At 26.4% G+C, this 19,943-nt stretch overlaps 5 protein-coding genes across 7 annotated transcripts; 1 reads left to right on the forward strand and 4 right to left on the reverse strand.

Moving 5' to 3' along the window:
* Window positions 1–7,057: 7,057 nt before the first annotated feature.
* OCT59_017344 (uncharacterized protein) lies at window positions 7,058–10,639 on the reverse strand (the record flags this gene model as incomplete). Its single annotated transcript, XM_025316731.2, has 14 exons — window positions 7,058–7,091; window positions 7,161–7,365; window positions 7,435–7,736; window positions 7,807–8,120; window positions 8,213–8,709; window positions 8,797–9,384; window positions 9,449–9,491; window positions 9,579–9,617; window positions 9,681–9,803; window positions 9,869–10,066; window positions 10,146–10,234; window positions 10,324–10,364; window positions 10,433–10,455; window positions 10,562–10,639. 14 exons carry the CDS (start codon window positions 10,637–10,639, stop codon window positions 7,058–7,060), a joined length of 2,574 nt encoding a protein of 857 aa, XP_025179946.2.
* Window positions 10,640–11,492: 853 nt separating this feature from the next.
* Window positions 11,493–14,306, forward strand: OCT59_017345 (uncharacterized protein). The gene is made up of 12 exons (XM_066137430.1): window positions 11,493–11,711; window positions 11,799–11,920; window positions 11,997–12,134; window positions 12,200–12,314; window positions 12,379–12,467; window positions 12,533–12,647; window positions 12,719–12,845; window positions 12,909–13,138; window positions 13,229–13,425; window positions 13,503–13,784; window positions 13,856–14,018; window positions 14,103–14,306. Exons 1-12 carry the CDS (start codon window positions 11,513–11,515, stop codon window positions 14,198–14,200), a joined length of 1,875 nt encoding a protein of 624 aa, XP_066004017.1. The 5' UTR covers window positions 11,493–11,512; the 3' UTR covers window positions 14,201–14,306.
* OCT59_017346 (uncharacterized protein) lies at window positions 14,280–15,226 on the reverse strand. 3 transcript variants are annotated; one of them, XM_025316730.2, is made up of 3 exons: window positions 14,721–15,226; window positions 14,635–14,655; window positions 14,280–14,553 (listed from the first exon to the last, which is right to left on the reverse strand). In XM_025316730.2, exons 1-3 carry the CDS (start codon window positions 15,040–15,042, stop codon window positions 14,384–14,386), a joined length of 513 nt encoding a protein of 170 aa, XP_025179944.1. In that variant the 5' UTR covers window positions 15,043–15,226; the 3' UTR covers window positions 14,280–14,383. The 3 variants fall into 3 exon arrangements, with proteins under 3 accessions (XP_025179944.1, XP_066004018.1, XP_066004019.1); XM_066137431.1 differs by having other exon boundaries at window positions 14,291–14,655; XM_066137432.1 differs by having other exon boundaries at window positions 14,291–14,553; window positions 14,635–15,226.
* A 225-nt stretch (window positions 15,227–15,451) lies between these two features.
* OCT59_017347 (uncharacterized protein) lies at window positions 15,452–18,435 on the reverse strand (the record flags this gene model as incomplete). The annotated part of the gene is made up of 5 exons (XM_025316729.2): window positions 15,452–16,479; window positions 16,560–16,723; window positions 16,810–16,979; window positions 17,065–17,595; window positions 17,686–18,435. 5 exons carry the CDS (start codon window positions 18,433–18,435, stop codon window positions 15,770–15,772), a joined length of 2,325 nt encoding a protein of 774 aa, XP_025179943.2. The 3' UTR covers window positions 15,452–15,769.
* A 145-nt stretch (window positions 18,436–18,580) lies between these two features.
* On the reverse strand, window positions 18,581–19,865 carry OCT59_017348 (uncharacterized protein). Its single transcript, XM_025308454.2, has 2 exons — window positions 19,480–19,865; window positions 18,581–19,393 (listed from the first exon to the last, which is right to left on the reverse strand). The coding sequence occupies exons 1-2, from the start codon at window positions 19,832–19,834 to the stop codon at window positions 19,143–19,145; spliced, it is 606 nt and encodes a 201-aa protein (XP_025179942.2). The 5' UTR covers window positions 19,835–19,865; the 3' UTR covers window positions 18,581–19,142.
* Between the last annotated feature and the right edge of the window lie 78 nt (window positions 19,866–19,943).

The following is a 19,943-nucleotide window of genomic DNA, read 5'->3' on the forward strand; positions in this document are numbered from 1 at the left end:
AGATTTATTCAGTCCAATACGGCACATCATAATATGGGAGACTATAGAATTATTGAAGAATTTCAATTTCCTATAGATATTTTAATACAAGAATGGGGTATTTACTGTGGATTAAATGAATCTGTTGAAGAATTTGAAAATTTAGATGTATATTGGCGAGGTAAATCACATTTATTACCAGAAGCTTAGTTCATTAGCTTTGAGATATATATGGTTACCAGTATCTGGTGTAGATATTGAACGTAGTTTTTCTAGTTACAAAAGTATATTATCGGATAGAAGAGTGGCACTTAAAGAAGAAAGCATTAAAATGCTTAATTTTCTTTATTTTAATCTGAATGGTAATATTGATATTAATTTGCTAGTTAGGGAATAGTTTATAGATGAAATTTTTGTAAAGACGAAAAATTGTAAATAAAATAATAAAAATAAAAATTGTAAGTTTTTTAATGTTAATTCTGGTCGAAATTATGTTAATTTCGGCCAAAATTATAATCGCGATTTTCGCGATAAAATCGTGAAAATCACACGCGATTTTTAGACCATCACGACAACCCATCCTGGACACCCTAGTTTATACCAATAAAGGGCGTGCCAGAAATCACATGATTATGCTCAATTAGAGACCTGACCCCCTTACTCACCATGTGATTGAATTCTGATTGGCTAAAAAAATACATATAATATATAACTGATAATATATTATATTAATATATATATTATAATACAATTAGTTTGCTATCTAATAATCCAATTTGCATAAACTTTTTTTTTATAAAATAAAAAAAAATTCATTGAAATTGGACTGCTAGATGGTTAAATAATTGCAAAAAAACTTATTAATAAATAAATTATTATATATTTTATATATATTATAATACAATTATTTTACTATCCAATAATCCAATTTGCATAAACTTTTTTTGTTTTGTAGACCTCTTTATGCTTTACAAAACAAAAAAAAATTCATTAAAATTGAACTGCTAGATAGTAAGTTAATTGCAAAAAAGCTTCTTAATAAATAAATTATTATATATTATATATATATTATAATACAATTATTTTACTATCCAATAATTCAATTTGCATAAACTTTTTTTATTTTATAGCTCTTTTTATATTTTATAAAATAAAAAAAAATTTATTGAAATTGAACTTTTAGATGGTGAAGTAATTGCAAAAAAAGCTTCTTAATAAATAAATTATATATTATTTATTATAAAAGATATATTATTATTATAAAAGAATTATTATATACATTTGATGTTATTTTGCTAAAATTTAATATTCAATATTATTTTCAAATCAACCTTCAGAATCCAAAGTAAAGGACAATACAAATAAACTTTCAAATAAAGTTAAAGATCTACAAACAAGAAAAATAGATCGATTACAAAGGTCAGTCTCCTTAGTAAAGAAATTAATGGATACCTTTGTAAAGAAATACATATGTGAGGATTGGATTCCAATAAAAAAGAAAGTTGATAAGGTTACATTATACATGAGCAAGAAATTACTGGATTGATAGTTTCAAAATAATATTTTTATTCTGTTCTCAATTATATTTATAATTTTAGACATATATTTTATTATTAATTTATTTTATTAATATTTTTATTTTTGTTTTTGTTTTTATTTTTATTTTTGTATTGATGTTTGTTTTATTTTTATTTTAATTTTTTATGTTTATAGTTTATAGTATGTTATTTTGGTTTACTTTTTGATTATTTTTATTCTTAATTCTATTGATAATATAATATCTAATGTTTGATCAGACTGGCCTGAAGCTGGAAGTATCATTCATAGAATATTTGTGATTATTATGTAATCCAAATATATTCTAATAAAATGGTACATGATTCAACATTTAAAAAAAAAAAAAAAAAAAATATTCAATATTATTTCAGTATAATTTTGCTAAAATTTAACCTTTATTTTATTTGTTTATTATATCAAAAATTAGCTATACTGACAGCCTAAAATAGACCTAATTTGCTAAAAATTAAATTATCACATTTTAAATTTATACTAATTTGCTAAAACTCAAAATATGAGTTATAGTAAAATTCTAAATAATATAGATTTAAATTTGCTTAATAAAATATAATTTCAGTTTATTCAAATTATTTGTAGATTGGTAAATTTAATTATTAATTTACTGTCTTTTTTTTTATTATCAATAAAAAAATAAATAATTAATATAAATTAAACTGTTAATTTTTATAATTTATAATTAAAAATATGTAAATTATAGATAAAAATAATAATTATTAAAAATAATAAATTAAATATATATATAAACTTAATATCAATAAAAGTATATATAAATCATTAAAAAAAAAAATAAAAAAAAATAAATTAAATATAAATAATTATTAAAAAATAAAATGTTGCGAAACTAATCAAACAGTTTTTAGCCTGCATTATGCTTAATTTTAACTGGAATTATACTTAATTTTGGCTAAAATATAACCTGGACCCAAAACTTATATTTTTAAAAATATTATCTATAAAAGTTAAAAAAAAAGTTTAAAAAAAAGTACTAATTTGCTCAAATATAAAATATGACTTTGTAAAATTAACACAATTTGCTAAAATCCATAATTATAACTATTAATTAATTTTCAATCAATTTACTCTATCTTAAATTATGAGTTTAACCTAATTTTGATTAAATTTGCTAAAACTCAAATGTAAGTTATATATGTAATGATTAAGACTCTATTTCGTACTAATCTGCAATTTAGATTTTTAGAAAAACACAAAAAAACCTATACTCAAAAAATTCTTAGATTTTCAGCTTAATTCTGGTGATTTGGAAAATATGCAAACGGAATACAATATCTACAACAATGAATTGAAACCCATTAGGGCAGTGACATTTATTACGTAATATTTTAGAGGGTGGGAGGGTATTTAAAGGTCATATAACATATAAGTGTAACATAAGATTTTTCATATTACATGGGGGTGGAGGAGTATGGACTTATAGTAAATAGATATTACGTAATAAATGTCACTGCCCTTAGCTCACATCATGTTAAAGTATCTGAAATTAGGGAAAAAGTAAAAAAGTGGAAACTAGTTTTTAAGGCATGTTTATATATAATTATATTTATTTTTTTGCTCTAAAGGCCCATTCGACTCTTGTGCCTCATCAACTACCTTATCATCCACTTGTTGGTAATGGGAAAAATTGCTTGTTCGTTAGTATGCATATCTTCTAATGGTGTATTGTGTGTATAGTTTAATGGACTTACTTTTCAATCTGCATGTTCATAAAGGAAAAAAAACTGCTTATTGGTCCAGAATGGTTTTCATGAACTACTTTGCAATCTGCTTGTTCATCTGCGATTTTTTCTACTTCTACTTTATATATCAATAAAAACATTTCATTAATTTCATTACTTTTTTTTATATATAAAGAATACTAGAAAGACAAAGCAAATAAAAATTTTTTGGGAGATTTATGCATAGAAGGAAAATATTAATGCACAGAGCAAGTTGCTTAAAAAACAATCCAAATTGACTTTTATATAGATTCAAATGAAAATGTCACGGGTTTGGGTAGATTTTATAATATATAATTTGTTGTGAATTTGAGTAATCATTCTATTTCTATTTCTTGTAACTTATATACATATTAAATGAATAGAATTTTACATACTGCAACGTAGTATGACAAAGGTGCTCTTTCAAATTTAGAGCAAGTCATTTCTACCATCACATCTGCAAAATCTGAAATAGAGAACAAACAAATGTTTGATAATCATGATAATTAAGTACAGCCACCATTGAAAAAGGCAAGTATATATTAATAACCATTCAAATAAACTTGTGTTCACCATCTATTAATAATTGTTTAAATAATCATTTTGAATTGTATTAGTTATTACACGATCTGAAATATGATTAAGGTTGCCTGCCTAAACCTCTCCAAAATTCTACGATTAGTTTCTTCAAGATTTTACTATAGTTTTATTATAGTTTTGGCAAGGTTTTGGCAGTTTTAGCATTTATAATAAGTTTTGTCAGATTTTGCTTTTCTCTAAAGTTTCGCTAACTTTTTAATAAGACTTTCATATAGTTTCAGCAAAGTTTCGCTATTTTAGCATTTCGCCAACTTACCAAAATCTCTAGTTTCTTTAGCAATCTTAAAAGGATCCCGCCTATTACTAAGATATGTTACTGGTAGAAATTTCACTTTCATATGAAACCTTACCTTAGGATTTGCTTAAATTCTATTGGTTAATTGACTAAAAAAGAAAAAAATCATAACAATGTAACATAAAATTTCCTTTTATAGTAAGATCTTCAAAGAATTTTATATGTAAATCTTACCTTAGGCCACAGGGTGACCTATTTTAATAGTAGGCAGGATTCTACCTTAAATACGATGAAGTTGAGCGTAAATATTTAAAGAAAACGATTTAAAAAGTATCTACTGTTTTTAATATTATTTTTATTTTTAATGACTTAATTGACTTAATGCTCTATTTTCATAGTCCACTCAGACCACTGCTAATAATTTTTATAAGATTATAAATAAAATTGAAAATTCTATATATCGTTTGTTTGAATATTGAATCATTGACCTTTCTGATCAAAATGCTTCAAATCTAATAAATAAAATCTTCACAACTAATGAAAAAGAATTGCTAAAACATTGCTGAGATACTGTATGTATATTACCTACAGTTTTATGAAGTTTCAGAATATTATATTAACCTTATTTTTTAGTATAAATAATCGTATCATTTTAGTGTACGTGATTCTAAATGGAAAGAAGTTATAAAATCTCTTTTGGAAACTTATAATAGAGCCTTCATTGAGCAAAAATTAATGTTTGATGATGTCCTGCTGGATTTTGATGTTGTTATGAAAAAGTCATATAATGGTGCCTTCAACTATACATTCTTTTATAGATACAAGAGTTGTACAGGCAATTGTACGTATTTACTAAATAGCTGTTATTATTTGCCCACTAGTCTAATTAGTGTATTCTATTTTCAGTATACTTAATTTCAAGATACCATTAAATAAACTTATTGATTCTAAACAAATAGTCGGGAATACCATCTATTATGAAAATTTTATTTTACCAATATTAGCATGAGCATTTGATGATTTGAAACAATTAGATTCAAAATGTGAGTCTCGAGTTTTACAGCAAACCTTTTAGAATGCTTGTTTTTTGAACTCTAAGAAATTAATACTTACTTATCCTTATACTTAGTGGTGAAATTGACAACATGTTAACAAAAATACAAAGAAATGAGATTGAATAATAAAATCATTATATCTGTCTTAGTTGTAACCAAGATGGAATCATTGAAGTCTATTTAAACGCAATAGATTCAGAAATTAGATTTATGGAATTGTAGATAGTGCAATCAAAGTTGATTTAAAAAAAACTAAGTGAAGACATTGAAAAAGTCTTCAAAAGTTAGTGAATTTCTTCATTCATATTGCAGTTACATTATATTATTAATGTAAAATTATTCTATAGTAATGCTAATCTCCATATTCTACCAGAGATAATATTTTCTTCAATGTGAAGTCACTAAAGATAAACTCAAATGCATTGAAAACTACAGAATTGTAGTATATCATAACTCGTAAGTGATACTAATCAGATGATTAAATGTGATTTTTATAGTCTCAAATCCTTATTTCTTTTATTTTAGAGTGTGAAATTACCATCTATACAATGCATCACATATCAGAAGACTTATACGTTATTAATATACTTACAAGATTCTCTATCCCTAAAATCAAAAGTCATTATTATATAATCAAAGAATTAATTGAAAATGTTGATGCGCTTTCTAATCTACAAGATTTTTAAGATCTAATTTTGATATCAAAAGATTCATATCATGTAATATTATATAAAAATTCATGAGGTTATACAGAAGCCAAGGTAAATATATATTTAAATGAAAGAATTACCAATCCAGGCATCACCAAGGCAAACATAGTATATTCAAATAAAAGAATAGAGAAGAAAGATATAGTTTATGTTAAATTTTATTATCAGGAACTTGTGGAATTTATAACAGTAAATTAATCCATATTATTTGCCTAAGTTTAATTGCTTCATTTGATTTCTAAGAAAATACAGCTGTAATGATATTTCAAATTCTTATTCAGTTATGGTATTAATAAAATTTATATATTGCGAATATATACATAATTTTACAGTTTTTTAGAGTATAATAATATATAGATAATAAGTATAATATAACCTTCATTGTATGTATGATATAGTTTTTTATTTTATATAGTATAATTTAACACTAATCCTTACCCTAATACTAACCCTAATCTAACTCCTAACCTAACACTAATCCTAACACTAATTCTAACCCTAAAACTATACCGTATAGAATCAATAACTACACAATATAGATAATAAAACCTATACCATACATGGTCATATCATACTAATATCGTCATACTGGTTTTTTAGTGTATTCCTTTCCTTGGTTTTTTTATATGGTATGATTTTTACAAAATAAAAATAAGCTTTCGCTGTATGCATTTATTGCCAATTGACTGTTCTCGATTTTTTATTAATCCATGTAAAGCATGACCTGTATTAGCCGTATGATAAATATTATGGTATTTACAACATCTTACAATATCCATAAATTATTAGAATCTTCAACTTTCTAAAATTCTTTAATGAAATAAATAAAATATCACAATTGAATTATTTGAAGGATGTAAAATAAATATAAAATACGATATTATTGTTCAAGAATACAAAAATGTTTATAAATATGCATTATCTAAATTGATCTAAATTGATCTAAATAATTGAAGACACAATTTTTTTTGATTGAATCTCATTAATGCCTTTGTAATTGTCCAATCTCAATGAAAATGACCTTGTAAATAAGTACTCAAGGATAAATAAGAATATTGTCTTCAGTTTGAGTGAAGTGTATTTTTAACATCAAATTCAAATGAAATCTATTATTTAAATAATAATATAAAATACATTATGGTACAGGATATTGATAAAAATTGTTTTTGAATCTGAGCAGTGAAATTATTTTAAAATTATTGTAACGCTTCCGCTCAATCTTAAAATGAAATTATGTTAGTATTTAATTTTTTATTGCTATTGTTTTATTGGACTTAAAATAACGTACCTTGCAGCATGATTTGAATGTTCAGAACTCACTACCAAATCTTTTTTACCATCACCATCAAAGTCAAATTTAATTATTTTATGTCCAAATCTAGCTTGACGTTCCCTTCCAACTAAGCATTCATCTGAAACTATACTTTCTTGTGATACTGCTTGTGATGAATCGAATAAAGATCTAACTGAATATTTTAAAATTTGCCCTGATTCTAAATATAGAAAATAACCTATTAGAAGCATTTAAAAATCAATTCGAAATCCGTTAATAATTCACTCACCCCAATAAGTAAAAGGTTCAGAAGACCAAAATGATTTTTCATCGTCATCCCATAATAGTGAACTGCCAAGATGTGAAAAACTCTCCGATCCATGTAATAATGCTAAAAGTCCTTTTCCCAAGATCATATCATGATCAGATAACCTTTTATTTTCTTTTAAGTATTGCATATCAATTAATCTTATTGCTCCTGCTTGCCAATCTTTGTTATAAAAAGGAAATTTTTTCTCATGTGTCTCAGATTTAGAAGCGACAAGAAGTAATTTTTTGCCATTCTCATGAAAATCTCCCGTGATAATTGAACTATTTAAAGGGAAAAACAAAAATGTCAATAAATATTTATTCATAAATTCTTCATTCGTATTATTATTACCTCCCAAACTCCTGAAATTTTTCTATTCCACTTAAATCAAACACTTTTACAGGATTTTTATCAATTATTTCGAATCCATAAATTCTACCACTCATCTGTGCTTTTAAATGATCATCATATCCTGGAGCTCCAACAATTATAATAGGATTTTGCATAGATTCTAATTTAAAATAATTTATTGAATATCCAAACCATTCATACTGTTGATCACCTGGACTTATTATTGACCAATCATAATCAAAGATAGTTACATTTCCTTTATGGTCACTAGAACTTAAGAAAGCAAACACGCCGCCAGTGTGCAATAAACGAAACTAGAAAAAAAAGAATATATATAAATAAAAATATATATAATAATTAACATGGTGTTAAAGAAAAATTTATTATAACCAGAAAAAATATATACCGTTCTCGATTTACCATAAATTCCACAATATGGACATCCAATTAATAAATCATCAAAACCATCGCCATCTACATCACCGGAACTTAAATATTGTCCCAATGCTTCAATTTGCCAATCGCTTTCTAATACATCTTGTTCTGAATAAATCTCTAAATCTGCTTTATTTTCTTTTAGGCCTTCATTCTTTTTTCCAAAATAAACATAAACTTTCCCACTATAAATATATTTTTTTGCACCAAATGATGGAGCAGAAACTGCTAAATCATCTATACCATCTTTATTCAAATCTACTACACTCATTGACCACCCGAATCTCGATTGTGGGTCATTATTATTTTCGTCATGTAGATTATACGCATATATTATTTTATCTGCTATATCAAGAATATTTGTTGATTCTGGAACTTTAAAAGAACTTGATTTTTTACCATTTATTATAAATATTGCCCCGGTTTGTGGTATTTCTTGTATATTTGAGTAAAATGGTGCACTAATTGCTGAAAAAAAAATTCGAAACTTTTATTAGAACCAAAAAACGTGTGATGATGATAATCAATAGTGATAATCTAAAAATGATGGATTACCTAAATCCTGAATTCCATCTCCATTAAAATCTCCAAGTACCATATCGTGACCGAATTGAGCATAAGAATAAGGAATATTCAACGTTATTGGATTATCTGGTACTAAATTACATTTTGTATTGAATGGGGTTTCATTAATCATATTAGATGAAAGTAAATTATACGAGTCTTTATTTGAAGATAAGGGTATTTGTTCATAATTTGTTGGAACATCTTGAAATATTTGATCGAATCCATATTTTTCCACTTTTACACTTTCCTCTTCTTCAGAAGAATCATCTTGTAATTCAATAAAAGGTTCATTTGTAATTGGATCTCTTAATAATTCTCGGTGTATTTCAAAAGTACCGATACCATTTTTTTCGTGATATCTTATATTATATCCTATAGTCTTCAAAATTTCCACGGAATATTTATATAATAAATTTACCAAGTCATTTGATGAAGGTTGATATCTATTTTTTGGAAGTGTTCCAGATACCATTCGAAACGTATTACATAATTCAATATTATTGGTTGACCCAAACTCGAACCATTTCACTAATTCATGCCAACAATCGGCTACGTCTGCAGCCATATTGTTGAAACCTAAAAATTGTATATTTTAAATAAATGTTTAATTTTATGGATCTATATTAAAATATTTACATACCTCCTTTATGGTACAATTCGGATTGTTCAATTAAAAATGGTGACTACATAATGACTTATTAAGTGAATTTAAGGAACTATATTGAAAGATGTGAAAGAATTGATACATAAAATTAAAAATGAATTTGTACCTTTTCACCGTAAACCGAGAAAAAATGTTTTCCAAAACGCTAAAAATAAAATAATCAATAACACTTCATATTATAATTTCATAATTATTATTGATCACTCACTTTGTTTGCTTGAGCCGCAGCAAACGCTCTTCTTGCGCAACCTATTATTTGCTTTCCATCGACTGTTCGATTCATACGTCGATAAATTTCTACCAAATCATCAATTGGAAAACTCCATTTATCCTGAATGAAATTTTTTTTTTAATGATTGTTTTTTCGGATATTTTTTTCTATTCAACATATCATACCACCAAATAGTCCAAATCTGACATATGAGATAATGTAAATTCTCCTCCAGTATCAGCTACATCATGTGCTTCACCAAAGTCATTCATAAAATTCAAATCCGCCATTGCACGTATGAAACCAGAATTCATTTTTATACTATGCCAAGTTACATCTGCTACTCCATGAGAGACAATTGCAAATATAAACGCTATTGTTCCCTAATAACATTATAAAATTAAGTTGAGAACTTCATGTTTAAAAATATACACATATATATAATTCAAAGCTGCTGCGGACCTGCGCTACATGATCATGTTCCAAGGTTGCATTATTATATTTTTCGCGCATATATTCTGCACCAACTCTCATAAAAGGAGGCCAGTGGGCTAGTTAATAATAAAAAGGTCAATTTCATTTTATTTTAGTAAAAATTATATCAATTTAGATATTTATGATATAGAGCTTGAATATAAACCTTCTTCGGAAACTTCATCGTTTCCCATACATTTAAACCCCCTAAGGAATGGATTTTATTAAAATACGATTTTTTATATATTTTTTAATAAAAGTAAAAATAAATTTACCAATCTGGAAAAAAAGAACCAGCCTTTATAAGAAAAGTCAAATTATCAATAAATTTATAATAACTTTTTATTAATAAAATTTATCACATTGGAAACTAAATTAAAGAAATCGATTGAGACATTTTTTACCTGAACAAATTCAGGAGAATTGTGAATGTATTCAGCATATTTATTATATTTGGATTTTGTATTGTAAAAAGTGTACATCGCTCTTTTTGTCACTTCAATATGTACACTCATACCACATCCATGAACTATTGAAGTTAATGAGAGAAAAAGAAATAAAAAGTACCGAAATTTTTTCATTTTTTCCTTTATTGCTGCGGGGATGATAAAGTTGTAAAGGAGAATGGTATTCACCTCTTTTTTAAGTCCCATTTGCATTTTTAAAATAATATTTGGCTTGCGCAACTATTATATAATCAAGATCGCCTCCAATAAAAAAAATTTTCTTAAAATAGAAAATAAAACCGATTATCCTATTTGCTTGTAAGTTCTGATCTTCAAAACATTGCAATGTGCACTTCTTTTTAGGTTAGCTGCATTTTGGACATATTTCCCCGTGTGAATTTATGTCTCTTACTCAAGTTCGATGATTCTTGGAAACAAATTCTCATGTTTATCAGAAAAAAGAAAGAAAAATTTATCGAATGAGATTCAATTGGACAATTGGATAGCACAGCCGAAATAATTTATTATATGTTCAATATTTTTTGTTGAGCTATTTCTCCGATATGCATCATTGAACTGTTATGAAAAATCATTTTAGCCGGATGATACAGCAATTTTTTAAAATTGAAAACTTTTCTTCGCGAGTAAAAACATTATAGTTTTTTTTTAGAAAGTCCGAACTCTGAAGGATTATATATTCACGCAATGTGACACAATTGTCCCGTAAACAATTTTTTTTCGGTGGTTCCATTTCTGTAGTTAGTGAAACAGCAAGTTGCATGGAATTCCACGGTGAGTGACGCAAAATTTTTGGGTCATGTGATGATTGTGTCACTTTTACGAAATTATAAAATACAGTAGTTTTACGAAAAAAAAATTTTTTTCTTCCGATATCGAAGTATTGTTAAAATGTCGACATCACCTCCTACAACAGATCCAATAACTGATGTTCAGACTACAAATAATGAACAAAACGTTAATAATGGTAACGATAATGCAAGGCAACAACGGCAGCAACAGCAGCCACAACAAGAGCAACCATGGCAATCAATAATGCAAGTAATTATTCGTATGATGATAATTTATTATATTATTAGCTTTTTTAGAGGTAGGCTTCATTTAAATTTATTATTCGATTTAAATAATATTTATCATTTTAAGTAATATATGAAAACCCGGTTTTCCCTCTTAATAGGATCACAAAATAATCAGACATCTGTTCCTAGCACTTCAAAAAGCGATATATCGCATGTTCAAGTTACATCGAATTTTACTCCATCGCATTTATATCCATCATGGCCATTGGGTTCAAATATGGTAAACTAGAATTTTCTCTTTGATCAATTCATTATATCTATTCATTTTCTAAAAAATATTTTTTGTACATTAATAGAATTTATGCATATATGTTTCAGAAGATGAGAATTTTACTGATTTCAAAAACCTTGATGCTCGTATATGGTATTCTTCTGTTCTTCTTGGTAATTGGGATGAAGAAAGAGATGAATCCATAGATATTCAAACCTCCGTGGTATGAAAGAAGTAAATTATTTTTTTTTCATAATCAATTAATTGAAATTCTATATATTTCCTTAGAATGTACAAAACAATGGCACCTTGTATGCGCATATTTATCTTACTCTTGAAAAAGCTTCACCTGATCCGTTAGATCCCGCATACCAAGAAAACTTGAGAGTTTATCAAAGAAAATGTATTATTAAAATCTTTAATAACATATTCTAAAGAATATTGTTTAATAAATATTTTTAATTTAGTATTAACAAGATATTATCCAAAACGCAAAATGATAAAGACAAAGAACCTTATTAGTAATGATGACCAGGATGAAAAAGTCGAAGAAGAAGTAAGAACTATTTTAAGTTTTTTTTTATTAATTGCAGATGTTTGACAAATTGCTTTATTTTTTAGACAAAACCAGACACAATACCAATTATATCGTATTGGTACAAAAATCTTACGATTAATATTGTTTCAGATAACCATGTCATCCCATATAATCAATTACAGCCTCTCTTCAAATCATGTGAGTTATATTTTGTAATGAATGGATATTATTTATATTCTACTTGTTCACCTCGTTTATTTTCTTAATAGATATTGAATTAGATAAAACAACATTAGTGGATCCTTCGAGCAAAGCAGGATATTATCTTCCTACATTATTTGTTAATGATTTTTGGCTCATCAGAGAACATTTGACTCCTATTAATGAAACAGTCAAGTAAGACTTTCTAGAGAATTAATTATTTTATATTAAGAAACTACTTATATTTAGTTTATTTAGGACGCTGCCTTTAAATATCAAATACTATCCTATTTCAGCGTGGAAATTACAATTATATGTTCAAATGGGAGAATCATTCAGGACACAGGCAGAAATGATGGGTGGGGATGCACACAGTGAGTTTGATGAAATTAAAAGAATGTTAAGAGAGACGAATCCTATTCTGCTAGGTGTAACATTCACAGTATCAATACTGCACAGTGTTTTTGAATTCTTGGCCTTTAAAAATGGTCGGTATTTTATTAAAACAATTTTAAGGGGAAAACTAGCTTTTTTTGCAAACTTACTGATTTGACTAATTATCGATCATTATATCCTAGATATTGCTCATTGGAGAAATAAAGAAGAATTGACAGGAGTGTCAGTTAGAACTATTTTAGCAAATATATTCTTTCAGCTAATAATATTTTTATATTTAATGGATAATAATGAAGATACAAGTTGGATGATTTTAATTGGTCAAGGGATTTCATTGGCTATTGAAGTTTGGAAAATTAAAAAGGCTGTAGACATTGAAGTAAAGTTCGACTATATATAATTAATTTAAATTTCTAAGAAAATTAATTTAATTAACATTTGACTTTTAATTCATAGATTAAACCATCTCAAAGTTTTTTCAAATATTCAATAAATTTCATAGACAAACATAAGCTTTCAGAGAGCGAAGAGAAAACAAAGGAATATGACAGACTTGCTTTCAGATATTTGTCTTGGATAGCTTTCCCATTGCTAATTGCATATGCTATTTACAGTCTTATTTATAACACACACAAGAGCTGGTATTCCTTTGTTTTGACAACTCTTGTTGGTTTTGTTTATGCATTCGGCTTTATAATGATGACCCCACAATTATTTATAAATTACAAACTTAAGAGCGTAAGCATATTAATTTCAACTTGTTTTATTAAATAAGTATATAATTTAAATGCTTCATATTATATTTTTAGGTTGCACACATGCCTTGGAAGACACTTATGTACAAAACTCTTGGTACATTTGTTGATGATTTATTTGCCTTTTGTATTAAAATGCCAACCTTACATCGTTTGGCATGTTTGAGAGATGATGTAATCTTTTTTGTTTATCTATATCAAAAATGGAAATATCCAGGTAGCTCGATGTTTTTTGAAAATATCATTTTGAAATTTGAATTCTTCACGATATTCTAACTTTTTTTTCTTTTTTTTTTTTAAGTTGACAATAAGAGAGCAAACGAATATGGTCAAGTCGCGCAAGATAGTCGAGAAGAAGTAGAACAAATAGATCAAACAGAAAGTAAAAAAGATAAATAATATTAATTTATAGTCATAGAACTGCAGCACTGATATTCTAAAAAATGCATTTTTTAGTCATCATATTTTAATAATAATAATAATAAATCTTTCGATTTTAATTTTATTTTTTATTTATCAATTAATTTTACTTGTACATGCTTTATCAATTAAGAGATAAAAAACTTATATCAGAACTCAAAATTACAGAAATAAATATACATCATCATCTTCCAAATGATGCTTGATATTTGAAACTTGACTGTTTTCTTTATAACTCTTGGAGTCATGTTGGTGAATGTTTCCATTATATCCTTTGACGGATTCTCCACCTTTTCGTAAAATTTCATATGATTGAAGTTCATCTGGTTCAACTATTAATTTTTTGTATTTTCATGACGATTAAATGAAGTAAAATAATGAAGCAAATTATATAAAAAATAAAATATCATTACCTTCGCGTTTAACACCAGTTTCTACATATTAATAATTATTAATAATGAAATTTATTAAAATTAAAAACAATTAATATCGAATTTACCTTTTTCATCATCTGCATTTTTAATGAAAATCCAACCATCTTCCTCGTTCGACCAATCAGCACCTTTAATTGAATTAAGAATTACGGATTGTTGAAGAAGAGAAGATTTTACGGAAGAATTAAACTTTGGATGTTCTTGTTGAGATGATGAAAGTTCAACAAGAGGAAAACATGATTCAATGACTATATCCTTTTTTGGATGAATAATGAGATTTTTTTGTTTTGGTAAAATATTTGCTTCTGAAGCTATTTGTTGTAATGAACATAATGCATTTTTACGATAAGCGTTGAAATCAGGTTCTTTATAATCAAAATATGACATTCTTTTGTCAGAGAAAAGAAAAAAAAAAGATAAAATATAGATTGATTCGTTGGAAAATTTAGGAGTTTGACAACAAATCAATCCACGGAGAGAAAAAAAATTGTCATAATCTATAATTTATATAATTTAATCATTGATTAATCATATTTAATATACGAATTTTTTTTTTCAATCAAATTTGTTTGATTACGGCATCATGATGTAAGATAATATATCACTCTAAATATTCTAATTAAAATTCACAAGACACGTCACACATGCGAAGTTTTCAGCAAAAAAAATGAAATGATTTTCCATGATGATTTGCACATAAAACAGAATCTATATTTAAGAACTTTCTAATTAGAATTTATCAAAAATGAAAAAGTATCGTTCCAATTGAGAATAAGCTATATTGTTTTTAAATATCTTTTTAAATTTATATTATAAAACAATAGAATTTGTCATAATATTTATTTGTAAACAGAATCCAAGAAACAAAAAAAAATTATACTTAATGATACTTGAATCAATTCAATCATGAATAATCTTTTCTACTCTCAGTTTAGATAAATCTAAATAGAATCCATTTCGATTATTAATTATAGATATTATGGATTTTTTTTAGTAAATCTAATATCTTTTGATTATAATCTATAAAATAGTTTGATTTTCTTCTTTCTATAGACACGGTTAAACAAATTCCATAAATTTTACGTATCTTTCATTAAAAAAAAAATTGATGCAGTTAAGAAGGGAAAAGATCTTCACCAATTTCTTTAAGTAGATCAAGAGCACCTTGATTCTCTCGTAAACCTGCTAATTTCAAGTAATGTAGACCCTTTTCTTTATCTATTGTAATACCATGAGTCCCTTTCACATAAATACTTCCCAATGTAAAGAAAGCATCAACATTATTATTATTTGCTGACTCAGTCAAATAACGAATAAATTCATCAGGTTTTCTCACATTACCAGTACCACCTTCAACTAAAGATTTTGCATAATAGAATTGTGCTTCAGATAATCCATCATCTGCTGCTTCTTTAAATAATCTTACGGCTTCAGCCTGATTTTGTGGTACGTGATAACCATTCCATAAATAATGCGCCTTCCAATATTTGGCTCGTGAATTTCCAATAGATGCATGTTGATTGAAAAAATCCCATGCTCTTTTATGATCTTTTTCCCTCTCAAAAACTTTTAAACCTTCAGAGAACCTTAGTAAAGGTTTTACGACCGGAACTTTATTAAGATCATTATCATTTATCTCTGATCGGTATACACTATTATTGTTACTCTCTTGTTCTGAAAAGATTGGAATGACAACATCCTCATCATCAAATATACGAAGTTGCATTTTTTCACTTTCTCCATGAGGACTTTCACTATGAAGTTCATCTAATTGTAAAAAGATTTTATAAAGTCCTGGACGAAGTGCTGCATCATCTTGCCAAGCTAATATTTATTAAAAGTCATAAATCTGTTAGTAAACTAATTGTTAAATTTAAACCCAGAAAGAAAAACTTTCATTTTACCAGCTCTAATAATTTTAGAGAAATCTAATTGTACACGTGTCGGATTAGGACCAAAGTCTATGTTTTCCCTTTTCCCATCCTGTACATGACTCGATATCTTCTTAGCATTCCAACCTCGATATGGAATCCTTTCAAAAAACAGTTCCCAAAGTAACATCCCAAAACTAAATAAATAATAAAAATTTTTTTTTTTTAGTAAGGTAATTAAGGTAATTCAATTAAATATTATTAAGAAAATGAAAGAATTTACCTAAATATATCACATTTTGCGGTATAGTAACTCAGCCTTAAATCATTTTTAAGATGTTCAGGAGATGCCCAATGTTCAATAGGATCATCATGACGGATATAATTTTTTTCATCATGATTGGGACGACAAAGTCGAAAGTTCGCAATCTTTGGTTCTAGATTTTCTGTTAACTTTTTTTATTATAAAATAATCGTATATATATACTAAGTAAAAATTTGGATAATTTTTAAAAAAAGTGTTGATAATCATACTTACAAATATGTTTTCACATCTCAGATCATAATGAAGAATATCACTACCATGAAGGAATATAAGTCCACGACAAATTCCAACAGCAATATCTAACTTAGTTGACCAACTAATTGAATATTTTTCATATATCGTTTTCAAATTATCCCTTCCAACCCATTCAAAAACCATTATCGTGCTTTCTAAAGGTTCCCATTCTAATGCAGAAAGTCCATGAAATTTTAAAAGGTAAGGACAATTACTTAATTTGTTCATAACAATAAGTAAATCTTGAAATTTTTGAGTTTGTGGAGTATCAAATCGTTTACATGCGACCGGAACTTTTTCTTTTAACCAATATCTCTTTCTTACATTTCCACGTTGAGTATTTATCCCAGGATTAACATTATTAACTAGTTCAGCTGGAGTAACCGATTTTGTTTTAATTTCATTTCCATTATTTTCATTAACATATGATTTGATCAATATAATTTCTTCAAATATAGGACTAACTTGTTGTCTAGAAGTGGTTACAGGTGATCCAATCTTTTCCAAAAACTATAAAAAAGAGAAAATTAAAGAAATTTGTTAAAAATAAATATATGTATATATATATATTAATGAAAATAAAAAAAATATATAATTTACTTTGTCAAGTAACGCAATATCATGTTCAATAGCTTTTTCATCCTTTATCTTTTGTAATTCATTATCCAAAGAAACTTCTAAAGGCATTTCACCAATCACTTGATCAAATTCTTTAGCGATCCGTTCAAATCTTTCTTTGATAGCATTTGTAGTTTGAAATTTTCGTAAACTCCAAAGATAAGAAATATCAGTAATAAAATGTTGAGCTTTTTTTACTATTGCAAGAAGTTTCATTAAAGAATTATAATAATCTTGATTAAGAAAATTTTCTTCAATTTTATCCTTATGACGTTTTAAAGCTTTAATAGGTGCTCCAACACAATCTATTCTATCAAGTAAAGCATTACTTATTTGTTTATTAAATTGAGCATATTCATAAGAATTATAAATTCTTCTAATAGCTTCATTAAGAGAAGTAATCAAAGGAGCGTAAGATTTTACAATTTCTCCAATTACAGCAGTTTCACCAAGAATTTGTTTTGCAATTTCTAATCTTTGATTATTATCAAGACCATCATATTTTGCTTTTAAAATTGCTCCTTGTTCAGCTTCATTATCAATTGTAGGATCAATTTGACTCGTAATAAAAAATCCTTGTGAAGTATTTTCTATTGTAGAATCGTTATGAAAAGGATTTGAAGGTTCTTGTGTTTCAACTGTACGTTCGTTAGAATTATTTTGGTCAATTTGTTGTTCTTCAAATGAAGATTCATCAGAAATAACATGACTATTTTCATTAACTTCTGACATTTTGAAGAATAATTTTTCGTAAAAAAGGAAAATATTATATATATAAAGAATTAAATAAATTTATATATGATAAACCTTTTTTTTTTTTTTATCAAGGGTAAATAATATAATAATAATAATTTCTTTTTTATACAATGCAATAATTCATTATTATACATATATATATATTTATTTATTGTTTTGTTTTTAGAAATAATAAAGATTGATTAAAAAAATAACTATGGTAAAAAGAAAAGAGTAAAAAAAAAAGGTATCTTTTTTCATATGTGTAAGGATTCCATTTATAGACATAAAAATGTAAATCACAAGAAAATAAAATGACTATTCTACGCCATATAGCATATAATGTGAAGCGCGACTTACAGGTGAATTTTGAAAATTGTGCAGTAATAGTAAAAATAAAAAAATATCAGTAATATCTAAAAAAAAAAGTGAGATTATAATTTCAATATTTTCATAAATCATATTTCTTTGAAATTGCTGGTATTAAGAGATTAAAAATCCAATTAATTAACACGAAAAATATTATTGACCAACAAACCCACAATAACCAAAACATCCTAAAAAAATTATATAATTCAATAAGAAACGCTGAAGATAAGTGACGAATATATGAAATAAATCTTTCTTTCCATGATCTTTTAGGATTTGTCGGAAATATTGGATGTTGTATTTGTAATGGTCTAGGTGTCGCGATTTGTAATTCCTTAGGCATTCTGAATGGCCGTGGTTGTGCTCCTCCTATAAATCTCTTGACCAATACCAATCCTAATATGATTCCGAAAAAATGTCAAAGTCGCTCGATAAACATATTTACCGAAAATGATTGTTAGCCGTCCGATGTTGGTAACAAAAGTTGTAATAAAGGCAAAAAATAAAGCAAGAACAAAAAACGGAAAGATGGATATCAAGCCAGTAATTATTGAGAAGATATTAAATGTAGTCCATGCAGCTGCGACTTTTTTTTTAAAAAAAAAAATGATTTATATATATATTAATTCGCTACGCTCCATAAATCATAAACTCCCGAACCCATATACATACAAGCAATTCCAGAAAACAGAATTGATCCAATACTCCATGATATGAATAAAGTAAAAGGAATAAGAAAGAATATGATAAAAGAACGAAAAAAATCAACTATCGGTGGATATTGTCGTCCTTTTTCATATAATATCATTAAACATATCCGGAACCATCTTGGAGTACTTTGAAATATATCTTTGAAAGATCGAATTACACGATAATATAAATTTTGAACCATTCTTTGAACTCGATTAGTAATCACTCTAATCGCTCTTGTTTCTTCATGTGTTCTCACGATTGTTTCTCCAAATGATTCCATAATTCGCCTTGTCTTAACGCCAAGTCTAGCTGTTGTCTCAACTCCCTCAAACATATGTAAGAAAATTAAGAGAGTGTGGGATTTCATTGATTATCTTATCGAATTATTTAATTCTTTAAATCATTTTAACAAACTTTTAGACTTTTTAGTATTTACGTAATAA

The sequence above is a fragment of the Rhizophagus irregularis genome, chromosome 26, assembly GCF_026210795.1.
Source record: "Rhizophagus irregularis chromosome 26, complete sequence".
In the NCBI taxonomy this organism is placed as follows: Eukaryota; Fungi; Glomeromycota; class Glomeromycetes; order Glomerales; family Glomeraceae; genus Rhizophagus; species Rhizophagus irregularis.